Source organism: Muntiacus reevesi, chromosome 1 (genome assembly GCF_963930625.1).
Source record: "Muntiacus reevesi chromosome 1, mMunRee1.1, whole genome shotgun sequence".
NCBI lineage: Eukaryota > Metazoa > Chordata > Mammalia > Artiodactyla > Cervidae > Muntiacus > Muntiacus reevesi.
This window is the reverse complement of record NC_089249.1, coordinates 240073700-240089259: the sequence shown is the minus strand read 5'-3', so window position 1 is coordinate 240089259 and position 15560 is coordinate 240073700. Positions and strand designations below refer to the sequence as shown.

Below are 15560 nucleotides of genomic sequence, written 5' to 3'. Positions count from 1 at the left end.
CAGTAACACTGAAAAAGTCCCCTCATGAAGGACTGAACGTCTGTATTCCTACCAGTTATGTTTGAGGGGACCTTATTCCATACAGCCCTGCCTAGTGGTTTGTGGTAGTGTGCTTATTTTCTGACCAACCCAAGAAATTGACAAATGTTATGTTAATAGTTTCAATTTACATTTTTCTGATTTTGAAGTGAGTTTATATATCTTATTATGTTTAAGGGTCATTTTTATATCTTTATGTGAGAGTTTATCTCTTCATTTATTTTCGCAATTTTTCTATCAGGTTTTTGATCCCTTCATACTTACTTCATTCTTTATAGTAGGAATATTATTAACCTTTTGTCTATGTTATGTGCGATATTTTCTTCCAGTCTTTCGACTGTGTCTTTTGCCAAGCACATTATTTCTTATGCAGTCAACTTTATCAGTGTTTATTTTCTCTGGACATTTCACCCATGTTTCTTTTTAGTATTTGTATGGGTTCATTTTTAATACTTAGACCCTGGACTCATTTGAGGTTTATTCTTTCCTATGGTATTAAGTATGGATCCAATTTCAACTTTTTTCCAAATGACTTTCCATTTGGCTCAGCACCATTTGTTAAAAAGTTCACTTTGCTCTGTGATTTGAGATTCTCACCATTCGCCACCCCTCAACAAGACTTGGAGGAGCATCTGAGCCAAACGCACAGCATACACAAAGACTAACCAAGCTACTGAACGTCCTTCCGTGCAAGGATGTGAACTCAAATATGTCTGTGAGAATAACGCCCAAAGATCCAGGAGGGGAAATAAAGGCTGGAGAGGCCATACTGTGAGGGGGCAGGTCAAAAAAAGCAAACAAGGAAGCTGGGTGGTGCTGGGACAGAACGAAGCAGAGGTACTAAGGGGCACACGAGACAAACAGAAGAGTCAATCCCTGGCATTGCTTCAGCTCTCGTCCCGCTGCTATAAACTCTTCCACAGGAACAACCCAGTACACAAGCTCTGGAAATCCTGAGATGTGATCAGTGGGAAAAAATATGCAGCCACAACAAAGTAGGAATTCTCAGCAAGTCAAAAAGATTTATTACCACTCCAGGCTTCGTGTTAGCCCCAAACCTGAGGCTGGTCATAGGAGGACAGGATGATGAACAAACCCAGGCACCTGATATAAGTCCACCTCTCATCATGGATCCCTGCTCCACAGAATGGCCGCTGGTGGGGCCACCTCTTCAGGCTCTGCCTCCCTCACCCTGACAACACTCTGGGCCAGGGCAGGAGGCCCTGAGCTCCTAGCTCTGAGGCCACCTCACTCCCCCAGCATCAGAGGAGCCTGCCGGCTCAGGCACTATGGATTTGGCCCCACAGAAGGAGAAACAGTGCTGGAGTTGTCTCAAGGTTAAAAGGACAAGGCATGCGTGTTCTTACATCCAAGGCCATGAACTGGCCTCCCATGAGCCAGATTTCTCTACTGACAAGTCTGTTTGGCCCCTTCTGCCTGTGCAGTGTTTAAAAAAAAAAAAAATTCACTGTCAATATTTAAAAATGGATTTCATATAAAAGTCTGGATTTCTGGCCTCTTGAGGGGAAAAATGTTGAGAATATTTGGTAATGCTGGGCCCACAGTCTCCTGTGGAACTCACTGGCAATAACTGGACAGCAACTGACCCTACACACTGGAAGTACCCTTTCCAGCTCAGCCCAGCCTCCACATCCCTGATTAGAGCCCCAGCCCGAGATGGGGCAACAGCTGCCTTAGATTAGTGCTGTTATACAAAGGCAAGATATGCCTGGAAACAACATGCTTCTCGTGGCCCTCATCACTCACGGATGCACCGTGCTTTGCCCTGAAAGCACCTGAATTTGCAGACTATCTTAAATACACAGAGCATTCTCAGTTGTTCTTCCACATGCCCTGCCTCTCTAGGATACACTATACCCCACTGTTAACTGGGCAAGTCTAGAAAAAGAACACTAAATTATAGAAGTTAACAGAGGAATAGATTTAGATCACCTCCTTCAGACCCTTCCTTGTAAAAGGGAGTGGGAGTAAAATGAAAACTGTTAGTACTTTCACTCTGCTTTTAGGTCAGTGACACACATAAAAAATCAATGAGAAAAATCATAAAGGTACTTCAGGAGACCAAGATTGGGTCACTCTGAATGTGGGGGTCATAAAACATGTTAGCCTCCTTAGAAAATGAGTTAAGCTCTTAGAAAGCCATGGGAGTGAGGCTGAAAGTGCAGCAACCACCCCAGTAGGTGTCCTGGGCTGTCAAAAACCACCAGGCTCATCCTCCCTTAGGTCAGGGCTGCTGGCCCACAGTTAAAAACTCTGTAGGTGGTATAAAATGACTTTCAGCGGGGGAACATCATCATTGTAGAAAAGGGCTTGAGGAAGGACAGAGAGTAGAATCTGGCCTTGACCAATGTAAGACAGAGGAAGAGGATGCCTTCCTCACACCCTCTTCATTCTGCAGTGGCAGGTGCCACCTTATTTGCCTTTAAGGGAGGCGGAGATATTGACACAAGCCAGTCGCTTCCCGCTGTTGCTCAGGATGGTCTGCAGGCGGTAGTTCCCCGTGCTGAGCCAGCTGGGCAACTCCAGGTCGGGCAGCATGAAGTCAGACTTGGGCAGTGAGTAGGCACCCTATGGGAAAGCCAGTGGACTGCAGGTCAGTGGGAGCCTACAGACGGGACTCTCTCCTAGAGTGACCTCTTAAGTTTGCAGCTGCAAACTGCCCCTCTTCCCACTCTCCTAAGGGTCCTGTAGAGCATGGAATGTGATAGCAGAAGGGCACTGGAGGTCAGATCGAGCATCAAGTGTCCCATTTCACAGATGGATAAACCGAGGCCCCCAAAAGGTAAGTGATTCAGGATAAATCGGGTCAATTTACACCCACAGATGTCCAGGTCTGCAGGAGAATGTCTCCCAATGCCACGTCATGCGGAAATGCTCTCCCCTCCCTGTACTTACTTGTTTGAAGGGACAGTGACAGGGAAGCCCATAAGTGTGCAGTGGTTCCGGGCAGGGTTCCTCAATGGGAATTAACATTTCAAGCACATTACAGAAGTTGTCATAGGTGCAGCTGCCAACGTTGTCTACACATGGGATTTTGACCCAGAAGCCAGCTATGTGCTTCTCCACAGTTAATTCCACCTGGTGAGAGAGTTGGAGAAAAGGTACAATTCCAAGGCAGACGAACCAGTTCCTCTGCCTCTTTCAGAGGTCAGCATTTTCTTTTAACACAGAGTTTTTAATTGGATGGGATCTTGGCAATACTCTGATCCAGAAATGACAATATTGTGGCACATGCCCCAATATTATCCTTTCCTGTGCCCACGGCAGACCATTAATAATCAAATGTGACTTGGTTTTCCCCCTGCACTGAACACACCATCTTAGCATTCTTTAGGTATGTACTATCCATTGGTTCAGAGAAGGCAATGGCAACCCACTCCAGTACTCTTGCCTGGAAAATCCCATGGACGGAGGAGCCTGGTAGGCTGTGGTCCATGGGGTCGCTAAGAGTCGGACACGACTAAGTGACTTCTCTCTCCCTTTTCCCTTTCATGCATTGGAGAAGGAAATGGCAACCCACTCCAGTGTTCTTGCCTGGAGAATCCCAGGGGCGGGGGAGCCTGGTGGGCTGCCGTCTATGGGGTCGCACAGAGTCGGACACGACTGAAGCGACTTAGCAGCAACAGCAGCAGTATCCACTGGTTGAAGGTGAAATGCACTTTCATGTAACTGCTAATTGGCTAACTATGGCATTGCTTCTAGACTTCCCTTCCAAGCCCAGTCTTGGCTTCAGAACCTTTTCCTTCCAAGGACCTCAGGCAGCTACCACCAGCGGACTAGAGTTGCTTACCAAGATGAAACCTATTTGCTATTCCTGGATCCTATTTCCTCCATGCAGCCATAGAAGACAGAATTGAAAACAATAAGAATTTACAGGGAGATCACTTTGGGGGTTGGTATGAGGAAGATCTTAACAATCTTAGTGAGGTCACAAGGGATGGAACTACTTCAGGAAGAGGTGGGGTCCTAGACCCAGTTGAGGAAGCTGGAGGACTTCCTGCACCCAGAGAGAAGCTGGGTGAGGAGACATCCGAGTGCTGCACATCTCCACACGGCCATGATTCTGTTCCCCTTCTGGAGGCTGGGGCTGACCAGTTGTGCCTGGCATGCGCTAAGCATTCACTAAGTATTAGCTGCCTAAGAGCCAAACGAGTTGTCCCTTAGGGACCATGTTCTCACATCCCCCCAGGGTATCAGAGAAAACTGTCAGCAAAGGGCAGAAGTCCGATTCTCTGTGGGTGTTACGGCAGGAAATCACTCGCAGTTGTACCATCACAGCATTCTATGAGTCCCAGCCTCCAGGCTCACTTGATCCAGGACTTCCACTTCTAAGAGGCAAGTCCTGAACAGGCATTTATTTCCCTTGAGCCTGCAGGGCTCAGGCTGACGCTCCAGCTCTGGACTCAGCATTCCAACCACCCAGGTCCAGGACGGAGCAGTCCATGCACTGTGTATGCTGAGTGGACGGACTCAAATGTGCCTCCTCCCACCCTGCTGCCCCACATATTACCCCCACCCCCAGTCACACACAGCCCCCTCCCAGCCCAACTCTCTCCTCTCCTGCCAAGCCTGCTTCAATGAACCCTTTGCCTAGAAGAGCCAAGGGCTCAGAAGTGAATGCTACTTCAGCCACTTCCTAGCATGGTGTGTGCTTAGTCGCTCAGTTGTGTCTGACTCGTGGCAACCCTATGGACTGTAGTCCACCAGGCTCCTCGGTCCATGGGATTCTCTGTCTATGGGATTCTCCAGGCAAGAATACTGGGGTGGGTTGCCATGCCCTCCTCCAGGGGATCTTCCCAGCCCAGGGATTGAACCCAGATCTTCTGTATTGCAGGTGGATTCTTTACCATCTGAGCCACCAGGGAAGCCCTAGTGTGGTACCCTTGGGGAATTTCTTCTGCCTCCATTCCCTCATCTACAAAATGGGATTTGAAGGGGGGCCATTTGATGAGACGGGGAGAGGCACTTACACCTCAAACACAGGGCTCAGGCAGAGGCACTGCAGGTACAAGACTTCAGAGAGAGAAGAAAGCTAACCCATCAGGCCTAAACACCACGTGTCTAAAAGCATGAAATAAGTGTACATGCCAAATATGGTGGCAATTTACCACTCCTGAGGATGGGGAAACCAAGGTCTCAGACACTGGAACTTGACAGCTCCAAGAAGAGAGTTCTAAATTATGCCAAACCCTGTGGAACACATCAAAAGAAAAAGGCATTCCTGGACAGACTCCAGTCTTGCCCATGGCTCACAGAATCTGGGGCATCTGACTTCTAAAAATGCAGTCAGTTAGTTCAGTCAGTTGTGTCTGACTATTTGTGACCCCATGGACTGCAGCACGCCAGGCCTCCCTGTCCATCACCAACTCCCAGAACTTACTCAAAATAATGTCCATCAAGTCGGTGATGTCATCCAACCATCTCATCCTCTGTTGTCCCCTTCTCCTCCCGCCTTCAATCTTTCCCAGCATCAGGGTCTTTTCTAGTGAGTCAGTTCTTCACATCAGGTGGCCAAAGTATTGGAGTTTCAACTTCAGCATCAGTCCTTACAATGAATATTCAGGACTGATTTCTTAAGGATGGACTGGTTGGATCTCCTTGCAGTCCAAGGGACTCTCAAGAGTCTTCTTCAACACCACAGTTCAAAAGCATAAATTCTTCAGCGCTCAGCTTTCTTTATAGTCCTACTCTCACATACATACATGACTACTGGAAAAACCAAAGCTTTGACTAGCAGTTGGCATCAAATTCATCCAGGTTCCAAATGGAACTTTTGACTGAAGAAATTTTACTTCAGCAAGGACAAAGAGGAAGTGTCTCTCCTACCACTAGTAGGCTGCAGAGCCTGGACCAATCACTCTTCTCTGGGTCCCAGTAACAAGGAGAGAAGTCATTGACCTTAAGAGCCCTTCAGGCTTAAGTCTGGGCAGCTCTCCTAGGCAGGGTTTTTGCTGATAAGAGGAAAGTCCTGGGGTACTCCCCTGCTAAACTTCAAACACTAATTCTACTTCCCTGCCAGAAAGAATAGAATAAGGAATAAGGAATAGAATAAAGAATAGTAGAATAAGGAAACATTAGATAAGGACACCAGCCTTGACCTGGGGCAAGTTACATCATCCTCTGAGCCTCAGTGTCCCTTATCTGTAAAAAGAGGCTTATCACCTTTTCTCCAACAAAAGTACTGAGAGGCTTTCATTTAATAAGGAGCATGCATATACCGTATGCAAAGATAAAGGAAGCAAATCAGAAGCATATACATTATATAAGAGAAACGTAGGAGAAAGGGAAAGGACAGTGGGATTCTGAGTCCAATTTTAAAAAGTTCAATGGCCCAAATTTATGACAGGTAATAAAGTACAGACTTACCATGGCTCAACTTAAAGTTTTTCGACTTTACAATGTGCAGAAGCAATACACATTCAGTAGGAACTGTACTTCTCATTTAGGAATTTGATCATTTTCAGGGCTAGCAATATACAGTACTATTCTCTCTTCTTGTGATGCTCAGCAATGGCAGGAAGTCAGCTCCCAGTCAGCCATGTGATCACAAAAGCTGATGTACTTAAACCATTCTGCACCCAGACAACCATTCTGGCTTTCATTTCAGTACAGTATTCAATAAATTATATGAGATATGTCATCAGTTCAGTCACTTACTCGTGTCTGACTCTTGACCCCATGGAAGTCAAGGAGGCAGTACAGGAGGCAGTAATCAAAACCATCCTCGAAAAAAAGAAATGAAAAAGGCAAAATGGTTGTCTGAGGAGGCCTTACACATAGTTGAGACAAGAAGAGAAGTGAAAGGCAAAGGAGAAAAGGAAAGATATATCCATCTGATTGCAGAGTTCCAAAGAATAGCAAAGAGATAAGAAAGCTTTCCTCAGTGATCAATGCAAAGAAATAGGAAAACAATAGAATGGGAAAGACTAGAGATCTCTTCAAGAAAATTAGAGATAGCAAGGGACCGTTTCATGCAAAGATAGGCACAATAAACAACAGAAATGGAATGGACCTAACAAAACCAGAAGATATTCAGAAGAGGTGGCAAGGATACCAAGAAGAACGATACAAAAAAGATTTTATTGACCCAGATAACCACGATGGCACTGGACTGGAAAAAGTTAGATTTCATTCGAGTCCCAAAGAAAGGCAATGCCAAAGAATGTTCAAACTACTGCAAAATTGCATTCATCTCACACGCTAGCAAAGTAATGCTCAAAATTCTCCAAGCCAGGCTTCAACAGTACATGAACTATGAACTTCCAGATGTTCAAGCTGGATTTAGAAAAGTCAGAGGAACCAGAGATCAATTTGCCAACACACACTAGATCATTGAAAAAGCAAGAAAATTGCAGAAAAACATCTATTTCTGCTTTATTGACTACACCAAAGCCTTTGACTGTGTGGATCACAATAAACTGTGGAAAATTCCCAAAGAGATGGGAATACCAAACCACCTGACCTGCCTCTTGAGAAATCTGTATGCAGGTCAGGAAGCAACGGTTAGAATTGGACATGGAACAACAGACTGGTTCCAAATAGGAAAAGGAGTACGTCAAGGCTGTATATTGTCACCTGCTTATTTAACTTATATGCAGAGTACATCATGAGAAACGCTGGGCTGGAAGAAGCACAAGCTGGAATCAAGATTGCTGGGAGAAATATCAATAACCTCAGATATGCAGATGACACCACCCTTATGGCAGAAAGTGAAGAAGAACTAAAGAGCCTCTTGATGAAAGTGAAAGAGGAAAGTGAAAAAGTTGGCTTAAAGCTCAACATTCAGAAAACTAAGATCATGGCATCTGGTCCCATCACTTCATGGCAAATAGACGGAGAAACAGTGGAAACAGTGGCTGACTTTATTTTTTTGGGCTCCAAAATCATTGCAGATGGTGACTGCAGCCATGAAATAAAAAGATGCTTACTCCTTGGAGGAAAAGTTTTGACCAACCTACACAGCATATTAAAAAGAAGAGACATTACTTTGCTGACAAAGGTCTGTCTAGTCAAGGCTATGGTTTTTCCAGTAGTCATGTATGGATGTGAAAGTTGGACTATAAAGAAAACTGAGTGCTGAAGAATTGATGCTTTTGAACTGTGGTGTTGGAGAAGATTCTTGAGAGTCCCTTGGACAGCAAGGAGATCCAACCAGTCCATCTTAAAGGAAATCAGTCCTGAATGTTCATTGGAAGGACTGATGTTGAAGCTGAAACTCCAGTACTTTGGCTACCTGATGCGAAGTACTAACTCACTGGAAGAGGCCCTGATGCTGGGAAAGATTGAAGACAGGAGAAGAAGGGGACAACAGGAGGATGAGATGGTTGCATGGCATCACTAACTCAATGGACATGAGTTTGAGTAAACTCCAGGAGTTAGTGATGGACAGGGAGGCCTGGCATGCTGCAGTCCATGGAGTCGCAAAGAGTCAGACACGACTGAGCGACTGAACTGAACTGACTGAATGTGTACTGAGCTGGTCCTGTGTGCCAGGCCCTGGGCAAAACACTCTCCATGTTAATAATTCAATAATAGCTCAGAAACATATGAGGTAGGGGCTGTGATTAACCAAGTCAAAGGGCAGTTTCAGGGACACAGATTCCAAATCAGAAAACCTTTTAAAAAGTCCAGTGGAAGCTGGTGCCAGAATAGATCTGCACCAGGACAGGTTGAAGGCATATAAGCATATGGTATAAAGGTAGCAACAAGGAAAGGACTATGATATATAGAATTGCCATGGATATACAGAAAGCCTCTGTTGTTTTGTATGAAAACAAACAGCCACCCCCAAAACAGGCAGCAGGCATGAATGAACTGGTTATTCTGAAACAAAAATACAAAAGGCAAACTTATGAAAGGACATTTAAGCAAATCTATGTTGTTTTTGTTACTCTGAGATTCCAGGATTCCAAAAGTATTAAGTTCCCTGAGTGTACCTGCCTCAGGGCCCTGCCCTTGGCCCACAGCACCTTCCTTCCAGTGCCTCCCTGACCCTGGGCTCACCTTCAGAGGATCACTGAGGACAGCACTGGTCTTGGCCTCAGCAGTGATGGTCAAGTTCCCCGGAATGGCAATGGGGTCAGGTTCCAGAGTCAGGCTGTTGATCACCGCAGGGTCCTTCCCTGCATCGCAGTTATCCCAGGAAAAGCTACCCTGCTGGGAGAGCCAAGAACAATATAGCAGCAAGGAAAGAAAAAAGTTGACAAAGGTTAGAAGAATTAACAGAGCAGTTACTGACTATGTGCCCATGGATGAGGTACCTGCTGGCTCTGAGCTTCATCTGCAACTCCACATCTGTAAACCTAGGATAACTCTGGTCTTACCCATTTTGTAGGCAGGACTCAACTAAAAGACTTAAAAGACAATCTCCCAAATGTGTGCCATGAACTGTAGAGGACAATATCACAGACCCTGAACTTCAGAATAGGAGACTAGCCATATCCACCTTCTCTGATCCCTCACCTCCCTATTCCACCCACCTCTCCTGCTAGTCTTAGCATCTTCTCAGAGGGAAGTTTTTGGAGGATTCGCCTTTACAGCCCATGCCCAGAACCTGATTCATGTCACACCTCGGGCCCAATCCAGGACCAGGAACAATAAGGAACACAAAACAATGGGGGACATAACAGCATGGAACACCGCACCCTGAAGGAGGGACGGTTAATTCAGAGCGGGACTAGGACACACAAGAAAAGATCCCCAGGGGGCCACCTGTTAATGAACAATCCCTAGTGAACAAACTTCCCAGTCTTAACCAGTGCATTTTACTCCCATCCCACTGCTCATGCCCTGCAAGTCATCCCCCTCCCTTCTGCTGAGCCATAGCCACCGCCTCCTTCTCCACATCCCCCAAGAGGTCTCCTGATTCCTGACTCCATCATCATGTCCAACTACAAATGACCACTGACTCCCCACCCACGGAACCCTGTCTGTAACCACACTCCCCACACCCTGCAGGCTCCACCCACCCACTCGCACTTTTCCCAGCCCCCTCTAGGCCATCTACAAGAGACTTTCAGTATTCCCCCGATGCACATCCCATCTTAGAAGGAAAACCTGCCAGTCCCCACATCCCCAAGTCAACCTCCATCATCAACACAGCCACAGGGAGGTGGACCAGAAGACAACACCTAACAGAGACTAGGCTGAGAAATTCTCTCTGCCTCCAATTTGGGGAGTGAGACAGAGGCAAAATCACTCAGAGGATTTTGGGCTTTGAGCGATCATGGGGTCATAAACTTTAAGATGGAGCCAGAACACAGACTCATGACCAAGTCAAAGGGTCAAGAACTAAGGGCTCTGCTGGTCTGTAGAAAAGAGAACAGATAGAGTTGCCCCTTCCCCTGCCCCCTATCTAAATAGGCAGTGCAGGAGAGTAGCCAAGAACATGTCTTTAGAGTGAGACATGGGGTACATCAAGGCTTTAGTTAGTAGACATGGCTTGAAATCCTAGCTTGACCACCATATCATGTGATTCTGTAGGCCAGCGTCCCCTTTGGAGCTGCAGTATCCTCATCTTTTAAGTGGAGTCATTTCTGCTTTCCTCTCAGACCTCTGACACTCAGTGCTGCAAGGGTGACAGCATGTAATACATAAAGCTCATAACCCAATGGCAGACACAAAGCATGAGCTGGCTCCCTAAATGATAGCCATTAGACATCCCAGCCCTTGCTTCCTGCCATTAGTTCCATGAGATTCCTTGTATACCTGGAATAAACTTCCCTTTACCTGAGCTTCCTGGAATGGGCTTCGGTTCCTTGGAATGAAGCATCAGACCATGAATAAGAAAGGCCTGATTCATCCCTGTGTTCCCCACAGCCCCTTAGGGTAGGTACCAACAAATGTTTCCTTCAGTGTTCATTCCACAGATGTTTATGGAGCAATGATCACAGGCCCAGGGCCAAGTGCTACTCATAGAGGTAAACAATTAGAGATGTGCCTGCCCTGCAGTTAGGAGCTTACAGTCTAATGTAAATAAATATTACCCACTATGATCTCTGGGTGCCGTAAATGAAACAGAGGGTCATGTTAAGAGTAACAAAGGATTCACTTAAATAGGGTGCTGAGAAGGGATAATCCTGTAAGATGAGGAACCAGCCATGCATATACTGAAAGAATGTTCAGGCAGAGGGAACAAGAGCAAAGGTAAATGTGCCCTGCATTGGGAAGACACTCAACTGCTCTGGGCCCTACAAGGCCAGTGGGCTAGATATAATGGACGAGGCACCTAGATAAGGGTAGAATGGTGGCAGGGTCATTTAATAATTGCAAGACCGCATAGGTCATCCTCAGGAGGCTGGATTTCCTATAAATGCAATGGAATGTCATTGTAGGAGAGTGCCCTGCTCTGGTTTATGGTTGAGAATGGATTGCAGAGGGTCTTGTTTGGTAAGGGGAGACCAGTTAGGAGGCCAATAGCAAATGAAAGAGTGCCTGGGACTAAGAGTTGGGCTGGAGAGTGGGTAGGCGGACTGGCCATTTTCTAGAGCTGCTCTCACAGATACCAAGGCAGCCTGACTCACCGTGAGGATTGATTCCAGGTTGAAGTGTCCAAAGTGTCCCGCTTCTCCTTCCCCCAGTCCCTGGGGAGACTTAACAAAGTGATTTCTCGATGACTGACTAGAGGTTTCTGTCATAATGAATTCTGCCGCCAAGTCTAGGCTCATCAGGAAAAGGAGGTATGATGCCTTAGCAGTGCCCACTGAGGGCAGACCTGGCACCAGATATCTGTCATCCCAGCCCAGCCTAACATATGGGAAGCAGCAGCATATTGAAGAGGGCAAAGGTATAGCTGTGGATGCAGAAATATGGATGCAAGTCACAGACCTGGATTAAAGCCACACTGCAGCCACTCTCGCTAGCAGAGAGCAGGGCTGCTCAGGTGATCCCTCTTGAGGCTCTATTTTCTCATCTAATAAGTGGGCATAATTACATCTTCTCACGGGGCTACTACAGTAAGTGAGACGTTTGTAAACAGAAAGTGTACAAATTCTCCAGGTCCCAACTCCTCAACACTGTCACAGCCGTGAAAACACACGACTGAGCAACTGTCACAGAGCAGAGGAGGCGGGAGCGGCAGGACAACACATGAACGTGGTGCCCCAGACTAGATCCTAGAACCGAAAGAGGACATCAGTGGGAAAACTGGTAAAAGCCAAATGTAAGTCTGAGAATTTAGCTAGTGGTAATACTTTGGCCACCTCATGCAAAGAGTTGACTCATTGGAAAAGACCCTGATGCTGGGAGGGATTGGGGGCAGGAGGAGAAGGGGACGACAGAGGATGAGATGGCTGGATGACATCACTGACTCAATGGACATGAGTTTGAGTAAAACTCCGGGAGTTCGTGATGGACAGGGAGGCCTGGCGTGCTGCAATTCATGGAGTCGCAAAGAGTTGGACACGACTGAACAACTGAACTGAACTGAACTGAAAGTACCTCTATTCGATTCTCAGTCTTGACAAATGTACCAAGGTAGGATGCATGTGTGAAAGTGAAGTCGCTCAGTTGTGTCCAACTCTCTGCGACCCCATAGACTATAGCCTACCAGGCTCTTCCATCCATGGGATTTTCCAGGCAAGAATACTGGAGTGGGTTGCCATTTCCTTCTCCAGGGAATCTTCCCGACCCAGGGATTGAACCCAGGTCTCCCGCATTATAGGCAGACTCTTTACCGCCTGAGCCACCAGGGAAGTCCAATGCATGTGTACATGCGTACTAAATTGCTTCAGTTGTGTCCAACTCTGTGACCCCATGGACTGTATCCTGCCAGGCTCCTCTGTCATGGGATTTTCCAGGCAAGAATACTGGAGTGGGTTGCCATGCCCTCCTCCAGGGGACCTTCCTGACCCAGGGATCAAACCTGCATTTCCTGCATTGACAGGTGGTTTCTTTACCACTGAGCCACCAGAGAAGCCCCACTGTGGTAAAAAGATGTTAGCAGGGGAAACCAAGTGAGGGGTACGTGGGAACTCTATACTTCTTTGCAACTTTTCTATAAGTCTAGAATTATTCCCCTAAAATAAGCTTATTAGGGGAAAAAAGCATATGGCTCAACACACAGCACAAAGTGTGTGCACAGTAAATGATATCAAACAGTATCAGAGAGTCTATTAAGCACCTATTGTATGCCCAACCTGGGACAAGACTATCTCCCCTGTTATCTAAGGCTCACCACAACCTAGGGCCATGAGACCCAGTTAATGCTAGAAGAGGAACTGAAACTCAAACTGGTTTCCTGATGCCCACTGCTTGCTGTCACCCCAAGCCTTCATGTGGCCCAGGGTCTCAGGGTCAGGGTTCCAAATCACATGAGCCCAGAGAAAACCCAGATGATAGAAGATAAGGATGGAAAGAAGTACCCCTTACTGTGGAATCTCAGATGAGCACCATCCTCCCTGGGGCTGGGTAAGGTGGGTTAACTCCCTGATGTCTCATGGCCTCTCCAAAACTGCCAATCTAAGACACTCTGGTCTGGGATGGCATTCACAGTCAAGATATGCAGGAGAGCGGGGACACAGGGGAAGTTCCAGCCTTAGCTGGATTCCACCCCATAGTGGTCAGATCTGGAGCCCAGAGAAACATTCTCAACCTACACTCAGGGACTAACTGTGAATTCTCTAGGACAATAAAGCCAAGAGCTCTTTGCTCCTCCATTCAATTGGCAAAATAGACTCCTTGCCCCTGGGGAGGGTGAGCACACTGGCTTCTATCACTTTCTGAGTTTAAGATTTAAGAGTTTTTCCATCCAGGGAAGCATTTCCCTTCATCCACAACCACTGAGAAAGGCAGGCTGGTATTATCAAGCCCATTTTACAGATGAGGAGACCAAGGCTTATGGAACCCATGAATTAAGAGACAGAGAAGGGATCAGAAGCAAAGCCTCCTAGTCCTATTCCTCTTTCCCCCATACCACCCTATTCCTGGCTCTGACAAACATTTCCAAACTGGTTGGAGAGCAGGTACCTAGGCTGGGCCTCTCTCTTTGATGCCAAAGATCAAGTGTCTGACCCCTAGTTGTGCAGCAGAGGCCATGGAATTAGGCTGCTCTACTCAGAATGACAGAACTTCCCTTTCCCAAGGGTCTGGAGCAAATGACTGAGAAGACAAGGGGGAAATTTGTAGGTTTGAGCCTCTCCATGACTCACGCCCAGGAGCAGGGCTGCAGCTTTGTTGCCAGAGGAGCAAGTCTGGACCTTCTGGCCTAAAAAGCCTCTCAGAACCACCCACCCACCAGAACAGGCAGCGCCTCAGAGAAGTACAGAGGGGAGCAGTTGGGTGCCAGGCCTTCTCATGGGGTAAAAGAGGGGACATGTAAATGGGGCTAAGCCTCTGGGCCTGGGAGTAGAGAATTGGTCTTGCAATTCTACAAAATTTCACTCAGACATTTGGAAAGAGGACAGGAGAGTACAGGAGACAGTGAGATTAATCCTTCCAAAACAGTCTGGAGCAGAGCAAGGCCTTATAGCCCACCCTCTGTCCAGATAGGGAAACCTAAACCCAACTGAAACGCGCAGAGAGAAAAAAGGACCCACTCAGAGTCCCACGATTAGTGACTCTGGGAAGTTCTACTGCAAAAAAGTAATTCTAGAGACCGGAGAGGCCACCTCCTTATCCCACCCTAAGCCGCACAGCCCGAGCTCGGCAGGGATGCTGGCAGCAGCCTCCTAAAGGAGAGAGCACTCACCCGGTTCTGGAGAATGCGTGCAGGAAGGGCTGGGCCGGCAAGAAGCAAGCCCATAGAGAACAGGAAGGGAGACAGCAACAGTGGGCTCATCGCAAAGGGTGGGTCCTCGCCTGGTTAACTGCAGGTTCGTGGAGGCGACGACTCTGTTAAATACCTGCCCGTATTGGTTATGCAAAGCTGAATGCGGCCACTTCCCAATGTGCCCCGCCCCCTCCGGATCTGAGATTTCGGGGCCGGGGATTGGACAGAGCTCTCCCGGCCCCGCCCCCTAGAGGTTCCTCGTTTAGGCCCTCGCTTCACGCGTGGGCGTCAGGCCCCGCCTTCAGAGGATGAAGGCGGTGCCTGAGGAGGAAAGGGGCGGGGCTGAGAGCGGGGAATGAGTGCGCTACCGGGGAGGGAACTCGAAGGAAGGGCGGAACTAGACCGGAGTGGGCCAGACTGAGAGGGAGGGGCGGGGCTGTTGCTTTTGAACTCAAGGCTGTTACCGTCACTGCTGGAAGCGTCGTTGTATTTTCACTTCCAAGTCTTTCTTGACAAAAATGTCTTGCTCCCTGTCTATACTACGCTTCCCCATAGCCGCGTTGCAAATCACTGTCTTTTTAATAATTATTATAATGATAACTAACAATTTATTAAGTGCTTTAATGCATACCAAGCACTGTAAAATAGGGACTCTATTTTTTTGCTCCATTTTACCACTGAAGAAACATACACGATTAGGTAAAGTTAGCTTTGCCAAGGTCACATGACTAAGAACTGATAGAGCAAGGATTCTGCTTATATATATCTCATCAGCCAAGATTTCCTTAAGCTA

At 47.1% G+C, this 15560-nt stretch overlaps 1 protein-coding gene across 2 annotated transcripts; it reads right to left on the bottom strand.

The window, feature by feature from the left end:
- Positions 1-1041: 1041 nt before the first annotated feature.
- On the bottom strand, positions 1042-14950 carry GM2A (ganglioside GM2 activator). Of its 2 annotated transcripts, none has more exons than XM_065936013.1 (4): positions 14747-14950; positions 9064-9216; positions 2956-3138; positions 1042-2628 (listed from the first exon to the last, which is right to left on the bottom strand). In XM_065936013.1, exons 1-4 carry the CDS (start codon positions 14834-14836, stop codon positions 2473-2475), a joined length of 582 nt encoding a protein of 193 aa, XP_065792085.1. In that variant the 5' UTR covers positions 14837-14950; the 3' UTR covers positions 1042-2472. The 2 variants fall into 2 exon arrangements, with proteins under 2 accessions (XP_065792085.1, XP_065792093.1); XM_065936021.1 differs by having other exon boundaries at positions 9064-9213.
- Between the last annotated feature and the right edge of the window lie 610 nt (positions 14951-15560).